The following is a 23,810-nucleotide window of genomic DNA, read 5'->3' as shown; positions in this document are numbered from 1 at the left end:
CTCAGCTTTCTGACCGTACCTTATAAGGCGCAGGGGAGGTAGCTAAGGAGACACCTGAGTCTCAAGGAAGAGGGGAGTCTGTATACTGGAACAAAGAGTTACTGTATAGAGAGTGGACCCCTGAGGGAGAGCTAGAGGGTGAGGTAATACAGCAGTTGGTAGTGCCCAGAGCCTACCATCTGGCACTTCTAGCCATATCCCATGACATTCCTTTTGCAGGTTATACCAGCATAAAGTGTACCAAGAGATGTAGAACCTTTATTGACCTGATTACAAGGGATATAACAGGGTACTGCAGGACCTGTGAGCAGTGCCAAAAGGTAGGCAAGGCAGGGGACAAAGTCAAACATCCATTGATGCCTTTGCCTGTGATTGAGGAGCCATTTCAGAGGGTAGCTATGGATATTGTGGGGCCTCTGAGTACCCCAAGTTCCACAGGGAAGAATTATATCCTTGTGGTAGTAGATTATGCTACTAGATACTCTGAGGTGGTGAGACTGTTCTCCATTGAGGCAGAGAGGGTTGTAAATACTTTGTTAAAGATTTTCAGCAGGGTAGGTTTTCTGAGAGAAATACTGACTGACAGAGGTGCCATTTTCATGTCAGACCTGCTGGCTTGTCTGTGGAAGCGTTTGTGGGTGAAGCATCTAAAGACACCCCCCCCACCACCACATCCAGGCTAATGGTCTTGTGGAGAGATTAAACTCTACACTAAAGACCAGTTTAGAACAGAGTGGGACAAATATTTGCCCCAGCTACTGTTTGCATACAGAGAGGCACCCCAGGAATCTACAGGTTTTTCACCCTTTGAGTTGCTGTATGGACATAGAGTGAGGGGGCCTTTAGATCTGATTCGTAATGAGTGGAAGGGCAAGTGTGAATCCCACAAGGAGTCTGTTGTGGCATATGGCCTAAATATCAGGACAAGGCTTATGAAGCTGATGGGCTTGGCCCAGGAAAACCTGGCAGGAGCCCAGTACCAGAAAAAGGTCTGGTATGACAAGAATGCTTGAGCCTGAGAGTATGTTGTGGGACAGCAGGTTATGGTGCTCACTCCTGTCAAACACAATAAGCTGCAGGCAGCTTGGGAGGGACCCATTGAAGTGGTAAAGAAGGTCAGTCACGTTAATTATATGGTAAACCTAGGAGGCAGGGGCACAAATTGTACTCTGTTAACATGATAAAGCCTCAGCATGTCTAGGAGGTCCTGGGCAGACTGCAATGGGCAGGGTTAACCTTTAAGCCCAGTCAGGTAGGTTTGGCAGAGGTCTCCTACCTGGGACATAGAGTGGGGAGTGGTAAGATTAGACTAGAACCTGCCAAAGTGGAAGCTATTCAGACATGGCCTGTCCCTTTTACCAAAAAGCAGGTGAGGGCATTCTTGGGGACAGCAAGGTACTATAGAATGTTCATTCCCAAATTATAGTACAATACCTGCTTCCATCACAGACCTGATCAGGAAAAACAGGCCATATAAGGTAGTGTGGACCCAGCCTGCTAGCAAGCATTCAAAAAGCTTAAAGTGGCTTTGGGAGTACCCCCTGTGTTAGCCAGTCCAGATTACAGCAAATAATTTGTTGTGCAGGTGGATGCTTCAAACCATAGGGGTGGGGGCTGTATTCAGCCAAATCTCCTCAGAGGGAGAAGAGCACCCATTTGTATATCTCAGCCAGGATCCTTACAGATCCCCGAATGCACTTTCCACTGATGCAGACATCATCGAGCATACTTCACTGAAAGTGCTGTTCACCGAAGCAGCACTTTCGGAGAAGTATGCTTGTTGTGCCGGTCATGTGGTGTAGTGCGACCTCAGAGATAGAATATTAAACTAGGGGGTGTGGAGGGTGCAGGGAGGCTTGCCACCCTGCATAGAAGTAGGTTTAATGTTGTATGTTTTTTTTAAATATACTTTACCGTAAGCGCTTTTTCGGTAAAGTATGTTTGGTGATAATGGATTCGGACTTTTGATCTTTCCTAGATCCATCTCAGCCATAGACTCTAACCCAGGGAGTAATGTTATGCAGCTGTAAAAAAAATGTCTAGCCATAGTTTGGACACTGCAGAAACTTCAGCCTTATCTGTAGGGAAATTCGTTGTGGTTACAGACCACAATCCTTTAACATAGCTACATAGAGTCAGTCATCAAAATGCCAAGTTATTAAGGGAGAGCCTAGGCTTACAGGCATATAACATGACAGTGCAGCAGTGTAGTAGGGTCAGCAATGCCATTGCAGATAGACTCTCAAGACAGGGTGTAGGTTAATGTGTCCTCAGATAGGCCCATTTCTCTCAAGCAATGTTTTTCTAAGGTCACTTGAAAAACTAGCTTGAGTCTTTAAGGGGGGAGGGATGTGGCGATGTGGGGTATTGCCATCTGTGCCAGGGGGAATAGGGCAGTTCATGTGTAACATATGCCAGCATAATTAGCTGGAGTTTTATAAGCAATTTTGTGTCATTTGACTATCACATTGACTTGTACAGATGCTTATGTTAAAAATGTATGGCCAGTGTTATTACAACTTATTAAATGTTTATGTTTAAACAGGGAATTCTGGAAGGGAAGAGTAGAAGTTTTTGAAATTGTTCTACACCTTTCAGATATTGCAACAGATCTTAGCAAAGCTCTGAGTGTGTATTGTACCAGTATCAGGTGATCAAATGTCATGCCACAACCATCTCTGCGAGGTTGGAACTCTCACAGCAGTTTTTGTTTTGTTTTGTTTTCTTTTCTTTTCTTTGGAACCTGATATAAAGATCTATGACAGTTACCACAGTCAGTTGAGTTCTGTTTAGTTTAGAAGCTCATCACCTTGCCTTGTGGAAGTAAGCACCTCAGAATCTAATATTGCCTTCCTGTATTAATTAAGTTAGCTAGGAGCAGTTATTCTTTAGATAGTAAGGAAATACAGTGAGATTAGTTAAGTATTATTTTTCTGCATCTGTTTGAATCTGTCCAACTTTGTTATTTATATCTCTCCTGTGGTTGAAACTCTAGTGTTTATTGTACTTAGATATTTAGTATTTTCATAGTTTCTATTTTATTATTTATTATTAAATATTTGTATACCTTTCATTGTGGCTTGTCTTTCAGAGAATGCTTTTAACATCTTGAGAGTACTTGTGCTTATTTTAGTGATGCTGTGGCCACTCCAAAAAGCCTTGCTACTTTTGTTATACTCTACCATTTATATTACTATTGATTTTACTCACTATAATTGGTTACCCTTGAAGAGCCTAAGAGTAGTTGACTGGTGGCAGTGTGGTTACCTTATAGTCTTGGCAGAAGGGGTACAGCTAATAAATCTGTACTAGCATTTCCCAGGAGTGTCTGTGTCTGAAAATGAAATACCCATGTGTGGATGTGTCAACTACTTGGAACTAGGATACATTGCTACAAAGTGAATATTATTTGGGATCTGGAGAGACAGAGAGTCCAGTTCCAGGTCTGGAACATGTTCCCTGTTTGCTTTTGAGGGAATTGTGCTTGATGCAGAGAGCTGCATCTGTAAATACTGTGTAAATTCATTCCTGTTCTTAGTAACTGTCTCTCACCAGTGTCAGTGGTGAGGATTGACATTCCATAATTACTGGCCTGGGGTAGAGAGGCCAACACACACACACACACACACACACACACCTCTATGTTTAAGCATTTTAGTAGTTAACTGTTTATGTCTTTGTAGTTATAGCTTTTTAAGGGTATAGTAGTTAATTGTTAATGTCTTTGCAGTTATAAATTTCCTAAGATTATTTTTTGGTATAGAACTTTTGCTCAGCCTTATTTCTGGGCTCCAAAAAAATCAAAGTGGGTATACACAGTTCTGTCTTTTTGTACATGGGATTCCTTTAACAGCTGCAACCTGAGATGCGATTGCAGGTTGCCTGCCATAGAGACATCCCACAGCTGATTAAATCTGCCTAGCTGTTAGACAATGGCAAATTCCAATTCATATGTGATTCCTGTAGCAGTGACCCTGTCATTTAAACTTGCAATGATATACTAAGTGTCCACATGTAACTGTATTCTGCTTAGACCAGTAATAGACTGAACAAACTAAGTGGGCTACCCATGCCGTGTCTTCCATAAGTATCCATGTTTATATGCTAGAGTGAGGAGGGAGCCTGGGGTTTGTTGTCCTGAATCCCTTTACTTCTGCAGAGTAATCAGTAGTAGCATACGTCAATATATTATTTATTTAAGATCTCAGCAAGAAGCTTTTTGGTGATACTAGTATTTGCCTTAAAAGCCTGTGATACAGGTCTTCTGTTGCACTGTATTCTTACAAAAGACTACATGTATTTTCCCACATTTTCCTGTGACAATGAACTAACTTTTCTAGTTGCCCTTCTGTTTTGTTTTTCATGTCAGTTTTCTCAGGCCTTCATTTTAACTATAGATGAAAAATGTTATAGTTCTTTTTTCATTTGACAGGCAAAGTCATATTGATGGGAAATAAACTCTTTTAATAGTTCTTTTCACTACTATTAGACGCTAGTTTTATTTTTATTTATACTTTGTTGACTGGGTTAGCAGCCTCTTTTCAATGAAAACCTGAAGTGGGATTCATATTGACTTGGGAGAATTTAGCCACTGCAGTGAGAAATGTCCCTTACTCATAGGTTCATACGTGTGAAATAGGCTAATGGCCCTGGGGCCTTTACAAGCCTAGCCATAGGATTACCCTGGCATAGTGACACCCAACCTTAGTTCCCAGTGCCTCTCTCGAGTAGAGCCACTGGAGTAATCCCCGGGGTGACGTTTCTGTTTCCCATCCACTCATCAAGATTTCTGTTGAAGAGGGTCAGCTAGGTGCTCTGCTTGACATGTATGGGAAGTCTGTTCCATAGCATGGGTAGTCTCTGGGTTATGAACCTGTCCCTCCAGCATGTTCTATTAATTGTGGTAATGAGGTTGAGGTGTCTGGAGTGTGTGATGCAGAGGGATTGGGATTTCTTTAGACATAGCATTTCTAACAGAGCTGGGTCAGATATGGCTTTGTAAGTCAAGCAGTGATCGCCTCTAAGTAGGCAATATGAGATAGAGAATAGTTGGTGTTTTTTAAGTCTGTCCATGTAGGACACATGTTTAAGGCTTGAGATCCTCTTTGTGAGGTACTATTGCGGCCTCTCCAGTTGTTGCAGGTGTCTAGTGAGGTACGTGCCAAATAGGGTATTGTACTCGATGACTCGCCTAATGAGGGAAGAGTAGAGGGAGACAATGACCTCTTTCTTCCTTAATGCAAAACCCTTAGTAATGAGATGTGCCACATAGAAGGACATTCTGACCACAGTGGCAATGTGGTGATCAAAAGAAAGTTTGCTGTCAACCTGTGTTCCCAAATCTCTTATAATGCCTTCTTTGTTCAGTGGACTACCATCAATGTGGTAATTCATGTGAAATGGGTTTTTCCCAAAGGGGATGACGACATTTTTTTGGCATTGAGCTTAAGGCGATGGTTCTGACACCAGTCGTTGGTCTCAGTGAGGCCATTCTGTAGGATGTCAACATCACTTGGGGAGTTAATAGTAGCTCCCAACTTACAATCGTCTGCAAACTTTGCCAGCCAGAGTCCCTTCAAGTTGACTTGGACTTCAGAGAAGTAGATACCAAACAGGGGAGGACCCAGGACTGAACCCTGTGGGACTTCACTCATGACTATTCAGCAGTTTGACTTGGAGTCAGCTACTGTCACACTGTGAGTTTTATCTGTGAGCCAATTTGCAACCCACCTAGTGATACAGGGGATGATGCCAAGCTTAGTCAGTTTTTCTATGATTCCTGAGAGGGGAATGGTATCAAAATCCTTGGCCAGATCAAGGTAGGCTGTATGAACTACCTTGCCTTCATCCACAGCTCTAGTGATTGACTCAAAGAAGTTGACCAGGCATGATCTACTCTTCACAAAAACCAAACCGTGTGGGATCCAGAGTTTGGAGATTCCCTATATCCTTGTTTATTAGGTCCATGATGATGCATTCATATCAGACATCAGGCTAGTGAGGCGATAGTTCCCAGGGTCTCTAGTTGCTCCTCCTTTGTGGAGAGGGATGACTGTAGCAGTGCGCCATTCAGTAGGGACAAAGCCTGAGGTGAGGCTGTGATTGAACAGGGCACACAGGTGAGGTGCCAGTTCACTCTAGTTCATATAGAACACAACCAGGGATATTGTCAGGTCCCATAGAAGCTGTATTCTTTGCCTCGGACAGTGTTTTTTTAACCTGTGCAGCAATAATACTGCATGCCTGGCAATCTACTGGTATTATGATTGGTCCTTTGAGGGGGGGGTAAAGTTGGCACTGAATCAGTCGGCCAGTATATTGGCAATATCTGTTGGCTCAGTATCCTTTTGATAAGTGCTGTAGGATCTTTTACATCCACCCATAGCCGGCGTTAGGCACCATGAACCCGCGGGAAACCCCGATTACTTACCCGCAAATAAGGGCCCCGATGGTCCGACCGGCATTTACGCTACTGCTCGGCTCCTCGTGGATGTCTAGCTGCTCCATCATCCTCATCCGCTGGTTACTTACTAGTCCAACCGGCGTGTACTTTGCTTCGCTCGCTCCTCATGGACATCTAGCTGCTCCGCCGCCGCGAAACTGCATTTCCGTTTCCGTTTTGATTGGCTGGCAAGCTGCACTCAATCAGGTCCGCTCGCTGAAACAGGGGATCTGATTGGTTGCAGCAGCCTGCAACTAAGTCCCTTTGTGGTTTTTTTTTTTGATTGGCTGGCAAGCTGCACTCAATCAGGTCCGCCGCTGAAACAAGGGATCTGATTGGCTGCAGCAGCCTGCTAACTAAGTCCTTGTTTTTTGTTTTTAAGTAGGAAGTGATGAAGCAAGGACCTGATTGGTCCTTGCAAATCACTTCCTGCACAAACTGCTTTTAAAGGCACCTGCAGCTAATAAGGATCACTTCTCTTGTTTTTCAACAGAGGAGTGTTTCTTATCAGCAGCAGAGTGATCGGCGTGTTTGGACCAGCGTGAGGACGGACAGCAGGAACGGATCAGCGGTGGATCAAGCCTTTGCAGCGGTCGTGGTTTGTGGATTATACTCTTTTTAAACTGTCCTTTTAAGGGCAACTTCTGAAAAGGTCTGACAAACTGTCCTTTAAGGACAACTTTTGAAAAGGTCTGACAAAACTGTCCTTTAAGGGCAACTTCAAAGGGACTGAGTGGTCTGAGGAAGGTGAACAGAGCAGGTGAGCCTTCAGTCGTGAAGGGGGAGCAGAGTATTGGAAGCAGCCTTCTGTTGAAAGCAAAAAAGGTAAGTTTTGGGGTTTAGTTATAACTTTATTTTTTGTGGGGGGTGGGTGATTTTTTATTTTTTTTTTGTTCATATTTCTTGTGTTTGTGCATATTTCGTACTAAGAGGTTTGGGGGAGTGTGGGCTGCAGTTGCATTAGTTTTATTTTAGTTTTGTGTACAGTTTTGTGCTCGGAGGTTTGGGGTGAGAACTGTAGTGGTACTAGTTTTATTTTGGGGCTGTGGTTGTATTAGTTTTATTTTGGTACTGTGTAGAGTTTTTGTCCTGAGAGGGTGGGGGTCAGGTTGTGTTATGTCTGTGTGCTGGTGGTAAAAGGATGGGTGGTGAGAGGCTGTGGTTATAGCAGTTTTACTTTACTCATTTTACTATACTCACTTTACATTTGTTTTCTGGACAGTGTAGGATAGAATCCATTTTCAGTGGATGCCCAGGAAGAAATGTTTTTTAGTATATGTGCTAGAAATATGTAAAATAATTTGGCTTCTGTTTATATGAGGGACAACATAAGGGAATGTGAAGTGTAATATACATTTAATTTTAATTGCCGATTCGTTAGGAAAGTGTATAACTTATTTGGAGCAAGAGGATTTTGTTTTGGCAGTATCTATGCTGTATATGTAAACGGTAGAGAGAATGGGATAGGGGTGATGAAAAGGAGGAGATAAATAATGGGACAGAGAAGGATATTGTAGTTGGCTAGAGCAGGGGTAGGTGGGCAGTCTTGTGGGCTAGAGCAGGGATAGGTGGGCAGTCTTGTGAGATGCTGCTGTCTAAGTCAATAGTATTGGGTGTATGGGGTAAGTGGCAAGTAAAATATTGGTTGAGAATGAATGCATTCCTCTAGGAGTTTAGGTAGCGGGGGAAGAATTGCTCTTGGCCTATAATTTAAGTTCGCTCAAGCTTCCACCTTTGTGCAAGGGTATAATGTATATTTTCCAGATGGTTGACTGACTGCTCAGTAATGGATCTTTTGTATTCGGGATAAGAACTGGCTTCAACTGCTACTTTTTGAAACTGTTGGTAGATTTGTCAAGCTGAATTTGTAGTAAGTTTTCAGTTTTTGTAGTAAGTTTTCAGTTTTTTTACATATTTGTTAAACGCTGTTCTGCTATCTAGGTTTATAGTACTGTTTTACACTATCCCTGCTGTTGCACCTTGTTCTGTAGTTTTTTGGCTGTTTGAATTGTGCTGAGAGGTTAGGAGGTTGATGGGGCATGTACGTTGCTTAAAATGCATAATGTTGGGAGGGTGGTTTGCAGCTGTGAGAATGTTGCTGTTGAAGGCATAGATGTTTTGAATGTATACTAATGCAAGCCTTGTGAACTACTATTGCATATAACTTCAATGTTCACTGATGCAATGACTGCAATGTTTTTGTCCGTACTTAATGTGTTGAAAGTTTGGGAGTGTGGTTAGGACCTGTGAGAATGTTGTAGTGTTCAGTGTTTGACTGGAGCCTTTTAATGGGGTCATGTAATAGGACATTGTTAATGCTATGCCTATGCTTTTGTTTTCACTTTATCCAGGATTATTGCATCGCCGTGGGGTTCTGCAGAATGTACTAGTATCTTAATGCATGCTAATGCAAATACTGTTCTGTTAAGGGTTATAGTACTGCTTAAATATCCCTAGTGTTACAGCTTGTTCCGAGTTATTTTTAGCTGTTTGGATTATGTAATTTAGAGTATGCTGGTACCTGTACATTGTTTAAAAGCCCAATGTTGGGAGAGTAGTTAGTGGCTGTGAGAATGTTGCAGTGTTCAATGTTTGCCTGAAGTTTTTAATGTGGGGCCACACACACTAAAGCACATTGTTAATGCTACGCCTATGTTGCATGCTAATGCAAATACTGTTCTGTCGAGGGAATTAGTACGGCTTAAATATCCCTAGTGTTACAGCTTCTTCTGAGTTATTTTTGGCTGTTTGGATTATGTAATTTGGAGGATGATGGAGCCTGATATCTTAATACATGCTAATGTAAACACTGTTCAGCTGTCTAGGTTTATAGTACTGTTTAACTATCCCTGATGTTACGCCTTGTTCTGCAGTTATTATTGACTGTCTGAATTATGCTCTTTGGAGGTTGAGAGAACTTGTGCATTGTTTACCTTGCCTAATGTCAGGAGGGTAGTTAATAGCTGTGAGAATGTTGTAAAAGGTGTGGATGTTCGAATGTATACAAATGCACACCCTGTTATGCTACTATTGTTTACCAACAATGTACTGATGCAATGGCTTACCTTTTATCATTGTCCGTACTTATTGTGTTGAAAGGTTTGGAGTGTGGTTAGGGCCTGTGAGAATGTTGCAGTGTACATTGTTTGCTTGGAGTATTTTTAATAGGGGTCACAGACTGTAAGCACATTGTTTATGCTATGACTTTTGTTTTCACTTCATCCAGAATTCTGCCTAGACTTGGGGTTAAGAATTCCAGAATGTACTGATATCTTAATGCCTGCTAATGCAAACACTGTTCTGCTATCTGTTTATAGTGCTGTCTAACTGTTCTTCATATGCTTTGTTGCAATGACTTATTTTTATGGTCCATAGCTATTGAAAGTTTGGGAGTGTGGGTAGGGCCTGTGAGAATGTGGCAGTGTCCATTGTTTGGAGTTTTTGTAATGGGGAGTGTCAGACTGTAAGCACATTGGTAATTTTTTCACTTTGTCCAAAATTGTGCCGAGATGGGGGTAAGAATTCCACAGAATGTACTGATGTCTCTAATGCATACTACTGCAAACACTGCTCTGCTATCCAAGTTTTTGGCTGTCTGAATTAAGTTGACAATTTTAGGAGGTTGACGGGGCCTGTGAAAATTGTGTCCAGATGTTTGTTTTTAGCCTGTTCTCTCTCAGTGATTGCATAGCACAATGTGGACAGCTGAGGCTACTAACAGAAATGGACTTCTTGTTTCATACCCTCCACGTAATGCATGGTACATTCCTTAGATTTATGCTTTTGTACACTGATCCTGTGCTAAGAGGGGTTGTGGGAATGTCAGTCTCCCAGTCTGTGTGCCACTTCATCCTTCACACATGAGATTGTCTAGCAAATCCATGATTTCACTCCTTTGTTCAAAAATTTATTTTGATTTGTTCAAGTCTGCTAAGAGATTGAGAGGGAGTGGGCATGTGTAGTCTGTATTGTACCGTAACATTTGTCTTGCCTCAATTTGGTGTGTTCTCCTTCAAACTTGTGCCTCTCCTAGTCATTAGTTCTTTCAGACTTTAGTCTAAGAAGCTTGTAATATCAATCTTTTGCATCATCTGTGGCCACTTCACATGTTTAGGGGATGACAGGAGAAGAATTGTGTAGAAAAGCTGACATTCACCTCTAGTGATAGATATCTAACATGAAACTGTAACCTGGGCCTCTCATTACTTGTTTGTGCCTACTGGTTAGTCATTTTCAGTCTTTCTGCCTGCAGTGCAATAGACTGTCAATGAAAGCCATTAAGCATTTTTAATAACAGTATGACCAAAGGACTCTGTATATGTAGTAATTCTGCTTTACTTCCATTCCCAGTTAGAGATGAAGCACATATTTGTCAGGAGCAGCAAAAGAAAGCTTCAGCAGCAGAGAAATGAGGATGCAAAGAGACAGGGTTCCATTATGAAATTTTTCTGTGACTCATCAGTGAGGGAGATTCAGGAAAAGTCTGCCTTCAGGACAACACAATGGTTTTGCATTACAGTCTGACCACTGTGAGGCCAGCATCCTTTCACTAGAAAGTAACAACTTTCTTCCGGCCACACCACAGGCTACTTCCTGTGGACCTACAGCCATTACCATGGGTGAAAGCACGGCAGCAAATGCAGACTCACCTGAGGTGTTGCCTGGATCACCAGACTTTGATACAGAAGGAGCCCATACTTCCATAGTGACAGATGTGGCCTATGACTTGCAGGGAGTGTCGGGTACATCTTTGGAGGATCTAGGGACTTGGCCAGACTTGATTAGGGATGAGTTTAGGGTAGCTGCCATTCAGCATGGACCTGTGCAAGTGGTGTTAACACAGTTCCCAGTCAATGAGCAGAAAAGAAGATTTACATCTGAGAACTACTTCCATGTGCTGCCTAATGGAGCGAGAGCAAAACGCACTTGGCTGACATATTCGGTCTCAAAGGATGCACTGTTTTGCTTTCCATGCAAATTGTTTGGACATTCTAACCATCTTCTCAGGTCAGGTGGTTACAAAGCATGGAGAGAGATGTCCAAAGCTTTACACAGCCATGACAGAGCGCCAGAGCATATGGCATGCATGATGAAGTGGAAGGAACTGGACAACAGAATAAAGAGTAGGCAGACTATGGATGATAAGAGGCAAGCAGTGGTTGAAAAGGAGATAACTCACTGGCGTGGTGTGTTAGAACGCATTATTGCTGTTGTCCAGTACTTGGCAGAACGGAACATGGCATTCCGTGGTACAACTGATGCCCTGGACACCTATGGCAATGGCAACTTCTTAGGTCAAGTGCAACTTTTATCGCAGTTTGACCCTGTTATGGCTGAACATTTGCGTCAGATCCGTAATAAAGAGATAATGGATCACTATCTTGGGAAGGACATACAGAATGAAGTTATCCAGTTGATTGCAAATGCTATCTTAAGGATCATAGTAGGGAAGGTGAAGGACACTAGGTACTTTTCTGTGATTCTTGATTGCACGCCAGATATCAGCAATCAAGAGCAAATGACTGTAGTAGTTCGGTATGTGGACATTTCACAGACTGTAGCCACAGTTGAGGAACATTTTCTGGGATTTGTGCCTGTGAATGACACAACTGGGGCAGGGCTGACAGAAGCTCTTCTTAAGACTCTTCAAAATCATCAACTGGACATTAATGACTGTCGAGGACAAGGATATGACAATGGCAGCAACATGAAGGGGAAACGCGCTGGACTGCAGGCCCGGATAAAACAGATGAATTCAAGGGCTTTTTATGTGCCATGTGCCTGCCATAATTTAAATCTTATAGTTAGTGATGGAGCACATTCATCAGTACAGGCAGTGTCATTCTTTGGATGTCTGCAGAACATTTACGTACTCTGTTCAGCATCAACAAACAGATGGCAGACGGCACACAAATGTCACTGTGAAGCCACTGTCGGAGACTCGCTGGGAATGCAGGATAGACTCTGTCAAGGCAGTAAGATTTCAGTTGAAGGGAGTCATTGAGGCATTACAGGAGATAGGGGAAGCAGTACGTACAAATGATGCTGCAACATATCAACAAGCAAGAGGACTGTGCTCAGAACTTATGTCATACCAGTTCATTGTATGTTTAGTGGTTTGGTGTGATGTGCTGACAGAGGTAAATCGTGCAAGCAAAGTTCTGCAGAGTCCATCTGTTGATATTTCAACATGTGTCAAAGTGCTGGCATCCACTATGGACCTGCTTAAGAATTACAGAGAAACAGGATTTCAACATGCCATGGGCGAAGCCTCCAAGATAGCAGAAGAACTGGATGTTGGCACCACATTTCAAGAAAAGAGACGAAGGAAAGTAAAACGGTTCTTTGACTATGAAGGAGAAGATGAGACTGTACAGGATCCAGCGATAAAATTACGTGTAGAGTTCTTCAATGTGCTGCTGGACACAACAATCCAATCGTTTACTGACCGGTTTCAGCAGCTTTCCGAGTTTGATAAGGCCTTTGGATTTTTAACAAATATTAAAGCCTTGAGTGATGTTGCAGAAGACACACTGCTGCAACACTGCAAGGTTCTGAAAGAACAACTGACTGACAGAATAAGTGGCCACTGTGATATTGATGACTCTGACCTTGGACACGAACTTAAAAGCCTTTCTCGAATGATTGATAATGAATCGTCACCACTGACTGTGTTAAATTTCCTTATTCGCAACCACTTGCAAGACATATATATAAATACTTATGTTTCAATGCGCATTTATTTGACTGCACCTGTTACAGTGGCTACTGCAGAACGCAGCTTTTCTAAGTTGAAACTCATAAAGACATACCAATGAGTCAGGAGAGACTTTCAGGCTTAGCTGTGCTCTCAATTGAGCATGAAGTGGGCAAGTGTATCACATGGCAGCCTCATTGAAGATTTTGTCCGGAAGAAAATTGTAAGATCCCAGTAAAACTGTAGATTAGGTATGTGCTCATATTTCCTTTCCAGTAATCTTTTATAATGCTGTCAGGCAGTAATTTCAGGTAGTACCTTAGTCTGGCTTGTATGCTGTGTATTCACTGTTTTACCTCCAACAGGTAGGACCATGAGGATGGAACTAGCAGGATGTTAGGCAAAGGCAGCTAGGATCAGCTGGACTCGGAGTGGCAGGACTTGTCAGGAGCAGAAGGACTCATGTGGAGTGGCAGGGTAGTGGCAGGACTCATCAGGATGGTATGACAGTTGGGAGCAGCAAGACTCTTCAAGGGCTAGGACAGAAGCAAAGGAAGAACAGACAAGTGGCAGCACAGTTGGGAGCAGCAAGACTCTTCAAGGGCTAGGACAGAAGCGAAGGAAGAACAGACAAGTGGCAGCAGTCAGAAGCTGAGGAGGTAATGCATATGGAAGATGAATGCCACTTTGGTATTCATCTTTTTCTTTCTGGGTTTGAGTCTGCCTGTGTCAGACTTACTAATCCCCATTACTCTCATGTGCATGGGTTTGAGTCTGCCTCAGGCTCAGTAATCCCCATGGCTTTCCCTTGTATGTTGTCTGTAATCTTTTCTGTGTCCCATAGCTGTGTTGTGTACATCTGCAGTGTGACTGTTCATGTCAGTAATTGTGTGGGTGTTAATGTTCAGTCTTGCTGTAGTGCTGTCTTTATCATGTGTGTGGGAGTCTGTGTCTCTGTCTCGGGTCAGTCTGTGTGTGTGTGGGTCTGTGTCTCTGTCTCTGTGTGTGGGAGTCTGTGTGTGTGGAGTCTGTGTGTGTGTGGGAGTCTGTGTGTGTGGGAGTCTGTGTGTGTGTGGGAGTCTGTGTGTGTGTGGGAGTCTGTGTGTGTGTGGGAGTCTGTGTGTGTGTGGGAGTCTCTGTCTCTGCCTGTGTGTGTGTGTGTGTGTGTGTGTGTGTGTGTGTGTGAGTCTCTGTCTGTCTGTGTGTGTGTGGGAGTCTCTGTCTGTGTGTGTGTGTGGGAGTCTCTGTCTGTGTGTGTGTGTGGGAGTCTCTGTCTCTGTGTGGAGTCTCTGTCTCTGTGTGGAGTCTCTGTCTCTGTGTGGAGTCTCTGTCTCTGTGTGTGTGTGGAGTCTCTGTCTCTGTCTCTGTGTGTGTGTGGAGTCTCTGTCTCTGTCTCTGTGTGTGTGTGGAGTCTCTGTCTCTGTCTCTGTGTGTGTGGGAGTCTCTGTCTCTGTGTGTGTGTGGAGTCTCTGTCTCTGTCTCTGTGTGTGTGGGAGTCTCTGTCTCTGTGTGTGTGTGGAGTCTCTGTCTCTGTCTCTGTGTGTGTGGGAGTCTGTGTCTCTGTCTCTCTCTGTGTGGGAGTCTGTGTCTCTGTCTCTCTCTGTGTGGGAGTCTGTGTCTCTGTCTCTCTCTGTGTGGGAGTCTGTGTCTCTATCTCTATGTGGGAGTCTGTGTCTCTGTCTCTCTGTGTGGGAGTCTGTGTCTGGGAGTTTGTGTACCTCTGTGGGACTGGCTACCTTGATGCGGTACAGAGGCTTGTCGTAATGTAACAACATTGCTACTAAATGCCAGTCAATGTGGGTGTCTTTGGGGAGTCAGTGTAGGTGTCTGTGTACCTCTTTGGGACTGGATACCTTGATGCAGTACAGAGGCTTGTCATAATGTAACATTGCTACTAAATGCCAGCTGTAGCTCTTTATCTCATGGCACAAAATCTGGACAAAGCCACAGATAATGGGTTTCCAGCCCCAAAGATCTGGGCAAATTTTAAATATTGCTGTTATAAACTGAATGTTGCCATAGATGTTCTGAAGGGTATAAACTGAAATGCCTGTCATTTAATGAATTCAGTCATCAATGATTGCCACAAAACAGACCAAACAAGAGTCACATCTGGACATTCTTTGAAAATCTGGGCAGTTGAGTATCCAGTCAGTGTCTGCATCTGTGAGTGGCAACCTTGCTGTGGTACAGGGATTTCATAATGTCACATTGGTACTCGATGCCAGTCAGTGTGTGCACCTGTGAGTTGCTACCTTGTCATGTGCACCTGAGTCACTACCTTGCTGTGGTACAGGGGTTTATCAGGATTGTAACATTGGCACTAAATGCTAGTCAGTGTGTGCACACCTGTGAGTAGCTACCATGCTGTGGTACAGGGGGTTGTCTTAGTGCAACATTGGTATTAAGTGTCAGTCAGTGTGTACCTGTGATTGGCTACCGTACTGTAGTACAGAAGTTTATCATAATGTAACCTTGGTACTAAATGCCAGTCTGGGCTTGGCACAAATTCTTAATGATCTGAATGTAGTGACACTAGTGGTTAAATGGTGCTGGATGAGCTTGACAGGGAAGGAGGTGCAATAGCAATGTGGTCACGCTTCATGTTCTCTTGAGTAGGGCCCCCAACTTGAACCTTGCTGGGGGCCCCCAAAATGCTAGCACCGGCCCTGCATCCACCTGAGGTACCAACAGTTCAGAAGATCATAAACTTCATAGTTTTCTTAAGGTGATTCAGAAGTAACTTTAACAATATTCTTTTTACCCTTGCATTTTAATTTTCGGAAGTGGAATCTCTATAAAACTCATAGAATAAAGTTATTTCAATAGGGAGTTGTATAGGCTTCATTATGACTGATGTGCCTGCATGAATTCCCTGAAAGGGATACATGTCTGGGTTCAGTGGTAACTATTCATTAATCAGATGGTAGTAAATACAGAACAAAAAAGAAAGAGGGAAGGAGGAAGAGATAATTTACACACATGCATGTTTCACACATCACATGGTGTTTCACCCTTGCAAAAATCATTTTAAACACTTTTGAAGCATGTAAAATAAACAGCTTCACACATTAATATAAACAGTGAAAAATATTATTGCTAGTTAAATGTATTATTTCTAAAATGTTATTAAAATAAGGAAACTGCAAGAGCATTTCATTTAGAAACAATGAAATGATTTCATATAGGACATGTCATTTATTTGCATTCCGTGCCTTCATTTCTGAGAGCAGATTTCGGGGCGTTCAAGAAATCTGTTATAATGAAAAAATATCCTGATGGTGGTGATTGCTATAGATGTAGAAGTCAGTTGTATCCCTAATTAGACAGGGTACGTGGTTAAACTGTAGTGTTATCACAATACTGAGTCATTCATTCATCATATCAAGCTACTTCTGAACCTCCAGCTGTAATAATACAATGTTAGTATTATACCAACAAGCTGTTGGGTGGTCTGTAAGAGTCACAAGATATATCTTGCAGAATTAAATTATATATTTTTTGTCGTACAACTTTAATATGCGAGTGATAAAGTAGAAGAGTCAGTTAAGAAACAACAGCACTAGAAGGGAAATTCACTGTAAAACTATAATTTGTTTGTAATTATATCTCTGGAAAATCATATTTGAGGAAAAACAGCGCGTTATGTACTAGTGATGTCCTTGCTGTCTGAACCCATTTAAATTCAATTCTCACATACTTTACAAAAAAGCTGTTTACAAAGCAGGTAACTGTCACAATTGAGTAAATGCTGTCAAGAGTCGTACCTTTTCCATCTTATAAAAGAAGACATTCTGTTAGGCATGTAGCTCTGCGGTGATGCTTGACTTCTGTGTGTCTTTTGTTAGCTGATTCAGTGAACCTCTCCTCTTTTACTTGAATTAAATCCCTAGAATTTTGGAGTACTGCTAGAGTACTTAGACACGAATGATTAGAAACATCCCAGAAGCGACAGATGTACAACTGACGATAGATGATTACAATGCATTGATCTTCAAACTTGCCATTTCTTTTGTCATTATGTTTTGGGGCGTTGCAAGTGACATTTGATATTTTGAGGTTTCATGTTTGCTTTCTTTTTCTTTTGCCATAAGTAATACTTCAGTGCAGGAGTGAAGACAACAGGAGAATACCTTGTCCTTGCTCTTTAAACAGATAGGAAAATTCCTTATTTTAGGAACCATTGTACCTGTAGGAAAATCCTGGCAACAAGTAACTATGGAATCCAGGAAAAATCTTTATAACTCATTGTACCTTAACAAAGCATGGAGCCTAGATTTATTTTTGACTTTCACGTTTGGTGTGTCTTACTGTGTGTCTGTTCCACCAATACTACCAGTGCATATGAAATATGTAGATGATGTGAGTGTGTTTCATTTCACCACACTGTTACTTCAACTTTCCCATCTGGTGTTAGAGGAGGGACTAAATATTTTTCTTTATTTATAACTTACTGATATTGTTTTGATAACTTGGGAAAGTTCTCTAAACACTGCTAGTTTTCTTAGCGAGATAGACATAAGGCTGCAAAGAGCTGTTTCTTTAGAACTGTGTGTGTGTGTGTGTGTGTGTGTGTGTGTGTGTGTGTGTGTGTGTGTGTGTGTGTGTGTGTGTGTGTGTGTAAAAGAGACAGGAGATGTAGTACAAAAACTGTTCCATAAATATTCCAACTTTATAGAATTATTATAAACTATTAGTGTGTGGGTGTTTATCAAATGATGGCAAGTTGTAATAGTTGTAAAATATATCTATTTCTAGTGAAGTCTGACTACTTGACTTGATGCACAGTAAAATACTTGTCCCTGCATTGTGGAGCTATGGTGCTGAAACGTTTCTTTATTTTGCAGGGGTAACTTACAGATACGTCCCACATTGCCTTTAAACAGGATGCTTGTAAAAGTAGCAGTGTGTGCTAAGTGCACCACTATGGCAGTGACACAACATGAGTGGCTTCCTGAAAACACATGTCATCCTATTGTTTTACTGCCAGCTGGAGTGAGTACGAACCGTATTCCATTCCCACTGCTTCTACATCCAGTGTAGTCCTGTTGTCAGAGTACATTGTATAAGTTCAATGAATTTAATACATTTCAAAAGAATGACAGTGGAAACTGTTAGAAAGCATCAGACATGGTTACAGATATTTAACTTAAACATGGATAGACTCTGTACTTCTTTTAATAAGAATTCAGCCACTGCACTCCCTTCCCTTTGGAGATGCTGGACTGGCTGTAATTAAATAAATGGATAAGCAGTGTTCTTCATTGCCATGGAGCTTAGGTTCTATTCCTGGAGCCAGCCATGGAGCTTAGGTTCTATTCCTGGAGCCAGCCTCTTACTGAAGCAAGATGCTAAACAGAGCTCATAGCAAACAGAAGAACAATTGCTCTTTCTCAGAAAATCTTCCTTAACTCTTTCCTAACTGAGCTGCAGAACATAAGTTAGCTATCACTTCTAACCAAGAAAGGCCAATCCGTAATGATTTGTTTACAAACAATCTAAGAATGAGCCGAGAATGACACCACTGCTACTGATGAGAAGGTTGCCCTGGAAACAATTTGAATACCAAGCTCCGATTAAAACATTGTGCTGTGGAATTTATTGAATCCTTTCCATTCTTTTCTTGCTATTTCTGAGAAAAGAAGTAGAGAAGATGGATGACAAGGAGAAAGAATGTTACTTGCAATTAAAATACATACAACATCACTCTGTACATTTCAACTTTTGTCTTTGGGAATCCAAGCAATCCATTTGTATAATGTCACTGTTATTAATACCTTAAAATAATATTCTAGGTTTGGTTCACAAAAACCACAAAAGCAGAGACCTGTTCATAATGCTGAGTTGGTAAAAATAAACTGTCACTAAATTTGATCAGTGCAGAGATGGATTGAGTGTCCTTTCACACCTTACCTTTCAAAGATGAATAGTGGATCATCCCCCCTGTACAGACCAAATACTAACATTAGCAGACTGTTCTGTTTATGCAAGGGAACATTGCACTTGGGAGTCACCACTGACTTCACTGTTTATTGATTCTTCCTTGGCACCGCAGAACGAGTACAGCATGCTTCCCTTTGCTTCTCTTCTATTAAGATATCACCCTGGATTAAAGTCTAAGTTACCTTGATCGCGCATTCACTCCGATGCCTAAACTGGGCCTGAGTCAGGCATGGGGATCATATCTGTATATGGAGTGACATAGTCTGATGAAACTAGAGAGCCCTAGGATGACCAAGTATTTCAGTGAGCTATCTGCCAGATGCAATAAGATTATTAGCAAAACTGAAGCAGTATTCCAAGAAGTTTGAATTCATAGACTTCTAATAGCTACATATACCATACACACACACACACACACACACACACATATATATATATATATATATATGGATCTACTGAAGTTAATCTAATCTTCAGCAGATCGACACTAAAAACATTAACCAAAAAAGATGTAAACAATTATTGACACCCTAACACGAATGCCCCCAAGGCACAACCTGAAACCATGCAAAAGAAATATAATGTTTTTGCAGGGGACAAGCCTCCCCTGCACCTACATACGCCCTGTTAATTATGTAAACAAACTGTGAGACTGCATAATCCCTGACGATTGTTGATCTTGCACACCTCTCGACCATCAGTTTTGTCAACCAAAGTGTGTTGACAAAACAGATATCAATATTTCTGTTTCCATTAACAAATATGTGCTTGTGTGTGCTTGCAAACAAACACAATCATATATATGCACAAATCCAAAACTCAGAGCTGCTGTTAGTTGAGGTAGGATACTCACGCTAAAACACTAGTAAAACTCAGTCCAAAAAGATGCGTGACTTTCCAATGAGCAATAAAATGAAAGTAGAAATTCAAACAAATAAATCCATGTAAGTTAGCAAATTGTTTATTCCAAGCCAAAGGCTTCTTCAGACTCTTTACACAAACTAAAACTTTGAACATCACTTTAAAACCAACAAAAGCTTGTGATAGGATCTCTATAATCACATGTTTCCTTCATTTAAAAATACAGTAACCCATTAAACTCAGTTCCATGAATGTTACCTTGTTCAGCTAAGAAAAATACTGGTATATTAAAAGTAAGAACTGAATAGTTCAAAATAAACATACATAAAAACATACATAAAAAACATACATAAAAATGCATTGGTGCCCAAGCATACATTATATTATATTAAACAATTGAGTATATCTCAGAGCCTTGTCATATTTACTTATCATCTCATGGTGCTTTAGAAACATCTCGTACTGAACTTTCAGGCAGTATATATCAAAAGCCATTTCAGACTTGGTTAGTATAACCCAAACTGCTTGTAATGCACATATTTACAAAGTGTGACATTAGATATTTCCGTGTTTTACTGGAAGTTCATATTATCCAGAGTAGACTCAGAAACAGTCAACAATTACAGGTGGTTAAAACTTGTATCACATTAGTTAGGCTATTCTGATAAATCAAAAGTTAAAACAGTTTTTCAAAATTACTTATTTTCTGTAGACTCTGAAACGCTTTTAAAATTCACAGCACAACAAAGTATTCCTTGTATGTGCCTGGTTAATTCTTGAATGCAAAACAAAGAACGCTACTGTGCATTTCATGTACCATAGCATTCATAAAATAAACATTGTGTCTATTTAAAAAGCCGATTAGGCTTACAACAGGCATAAGTACATGACGAGCTTTTCAATAGCTGTCCATTAGTTCATGCCTTAGTCTCTTCAATCTCCGTTATTAAACAGGGACATTTGACATTTCAGGATGTGAACGTAACTTACAAAAATGTGGGTGGAAGAATGCTTCAACAATAAACGAAGCAACAAAACGTCTATATGGAAACAGAGCAATATCTTAATAATTAACTTGACTCTCGTGACAGATCCACAATGGTGGAAATAAGCACACTGACTTAAGCAACCATTAATTGCACTTTATAATTGTTACATCCTTGATACCCAAGTTTAAAATATAGACATTGTGAAATGTTAAAACTCTTATGTGGTGAAGCGGAAAATATAGGGAAGGAATACATGAGGGGGAAAGGGGAAAATGGGAAGTATTTTGGCACATATAATCTGTTAATCCCGAATGGCATCCTGAGGTGTCTTACATTAGTTTTTATAAACAGTACTTTTCAATACTAAATATATGTGTGCAAAGATTCATTTCTTATGACAAATGTTGAAAGTGTATGAAATGCCTACAATATGTCTGAGTATATAGGTGGGTCATCTACACCATGGTCATAATGTTGTGAGGAAAATGTACCTAACTAATGTGGAATTTAGAACAGTTAGTGGGAGATCTCTTTACCTGCGTAATCTTCTACTTTTCAAAAATGGCTTTATTTGGATTTTATCGTGTGTGCTTGCAAACAAACACAATCATATATATATTCACACAGAGCCTTGTTCTTGAGGGTCAGTCATGACCAAAATTTATCTCTGTCTATATGTGTGTGTGTAAAACACCGACAAACAAAAACCGCGAAACCACATAACCGAAAACACCGCACACACTGCACTAAACATACAACACAACATAAACAAAAAAAACGCACATACACAACTCACACACACATAAGCAGGGGGGCAAGCCCACCTGCACCCCCCACACCCCCCCTACTTATATATACTAACTCCGAGATCGCACAAACACAACACAAAAGCTCACTCACACACACACATTCTCCATTCCCTCACACACACTCTAACTCCCACTCAAAACCCTTACAAAACACTCACTTACCTGACATAATGCCTACATCCACACACGGCACCGCGCACAACCAAAACACAAACCCGGACATTACGTAGCGCAACTTCATAACCGTGAATTCAACATATATTCGACATATGTGAAATTCGCGATTATGAACGTTCGCTATTTCAAACATTCGACTTTATAACTTCGAGATACTGAAATTCGACATTTCAGTATTTCGATGTTATAAATTGAACCCATATATATATATATATATATATATATATATATATGGTTTACTATCTATCATAAAATTGAAATTCAAACTAAAAACTATTAATTTTCTAGTTTTAACAATGAAAATAATAAAATCTGATTTAAAATAAGGTCATAAAGCAGAGGGAAATGTCAAAAATGTTGAATCGCAACATTTAAGTCCAATGTGCGGTAAATCACCGAAAATATGTGATCCTGGTTTAAATAACAGTTTCCCTGTGTATGTACATTAGAATTCCACACCAAACAGGATCTCAGTCCTCAAATAGTGATTTACGTCAAGTGAAAGTGTTCTGTAATACACAAGAAGTCCGCGTCCCAATAAACAAAGTGTAATGATAACATCCAAATTTTTACTGTAATGCCACTGAGATATAACACACGTTAAAGGTAATGGCAGATATATCAGAATGAGCAATGGTGTGCCATAAATTGTACAAATCCTAATGGTTGAAGAAAAATAAGAGCAAAACTGATAACACCAAGTTCATTGACCACATCACAAAACAACATACCCATGCCCTCACATACGTGTGCAAAGATTCATGGGAATTTCTGAAACTTTTCCCTGTGTCCAACTGCCCCCCCTCCTCCTTTCTGGTCACCATTGACATTAAAGACCTTTTTTCCAGTATTCCCCACTCTACAGGACTAGACTGGTTTAGTGACTTTTTGACCAAAGAAACGAATTTGGGTAACAACTTCATCAATCTAATTATTGACATGATGAGCACAGTCTTAAACAACAACTACATTTGTTTTAATGGGGAACTTTTCAAACAGGAAAAGGAGTAGCAATGGGGCCTCCTGTGCCACCAACTATGCCAATGTGGTTTTGCACAGATGGGAACAGGACTACATTTTTGGCACCACTTGGGCAGAGTTTGTCACCTTCTATTGCAGATACCTTGATGACATCTGCCTCATTTGGAAAGGTACTGAACTCCAACTGTCGAGTTTTTTGGAATACATCAACAGTACCACAGAGTTTCTGACTTTCACACACAACATCAGTCATGAACATCTGCACTATCTTGACGCTACCATTTATAGGGATGCCCAATCCTTGGAACTACACTCCAAGGTTTACAGGAAACCCACTTTTTCGAACTGTCTATTACACTATGAGAGTCAACACCCTTTTCATCAAAAGAAGGGCATAGTCAAGGGCCAACTTATAAGAGCATCCAGAATGTGCAGTAAACTCTCCGATTTTCTAGAAGAGACTCACAATCTACACGACATGTTCACCCAAAGAGGCTATCCTGAGAACTTGCTCAACTCACTAAAAGATGAAATCTTTGCCAAAAGGGATTCCTTATACCCCCCACTGCTTGGACGCACGCAAGTGCAGATCCCCAACCTCATGTTACAACAGAGCAAAGAAATGGACGGCAATTTCATTTACACTTTCTCCGACAACTCTGAACAAATTGAAACTATTGTATCCAAATACTGGTTTGTACTGGCTGGCAATGACGACTTTAGGTGTATCATTCCGGACAAACCTAATTTTGTGAGGAAGAGGGGGCAAAACCTCAAAGACATCTTCGAGAGAAAACCCATTGCAACTACTCACAACTCTCACAACAACAAGGGCACCTTCAAATGTGGTGCCTGCAAGCAATGTCCTCTCATTGCAAACAAATCCCACATCTACCTTGCATCCAGACACA

At 41.1% G+C, this 23,810-nt stretch overlaps 1 protein-coding gene across 3 annotated transcripts in view; it reads right to left on the bottom strand.

Moving 5' to 3' along the window:
- Window positions 1-17,115, bottom strand: part of LRRC71 (leucine rich repeat containing 71) — a 2,015,367-nt gene extending 1,998,252 nt beyond the window's left edge. The window contains exon 1 of one of the 3 annotated variants that reach the window (XM_044079834.1): window positions 16,907-17,115. In XM_044079834.1, the coding sequence (XP_043935769.1) occupies window positions 16,907-16,944 (38 nt within the window). In that variant the 5' untranslated portion in view covers window positions 16,945-17,115. The remainder of the gene's footprint in view (window positions 1-16,906) is intronic. The other 2 variants (XM_044079832.1, XM_044079831.1) reach the window with 2 other exon arrangements.
- Between the last annotated feature and the right edge of the window lie 6,695 nt (window positions 17,116-23,810).

This window comes from Protopterus annectens, chromosome 8.part0 (assembly GCF_019279795.1).
Source record: "Protopterus annectens isolate FY-2018-M chromosome 8.part0, PAN1.0, whole genome shotgun sequence".
NCBI lineage: Eukaryota > Metazoa > Chordata > Ceratodontiformes > Protopteridae > Protopterus > Protopterus annectens.
This window is presented reverse-complemented; position numbering and strand designations above follow the sequence as displayed.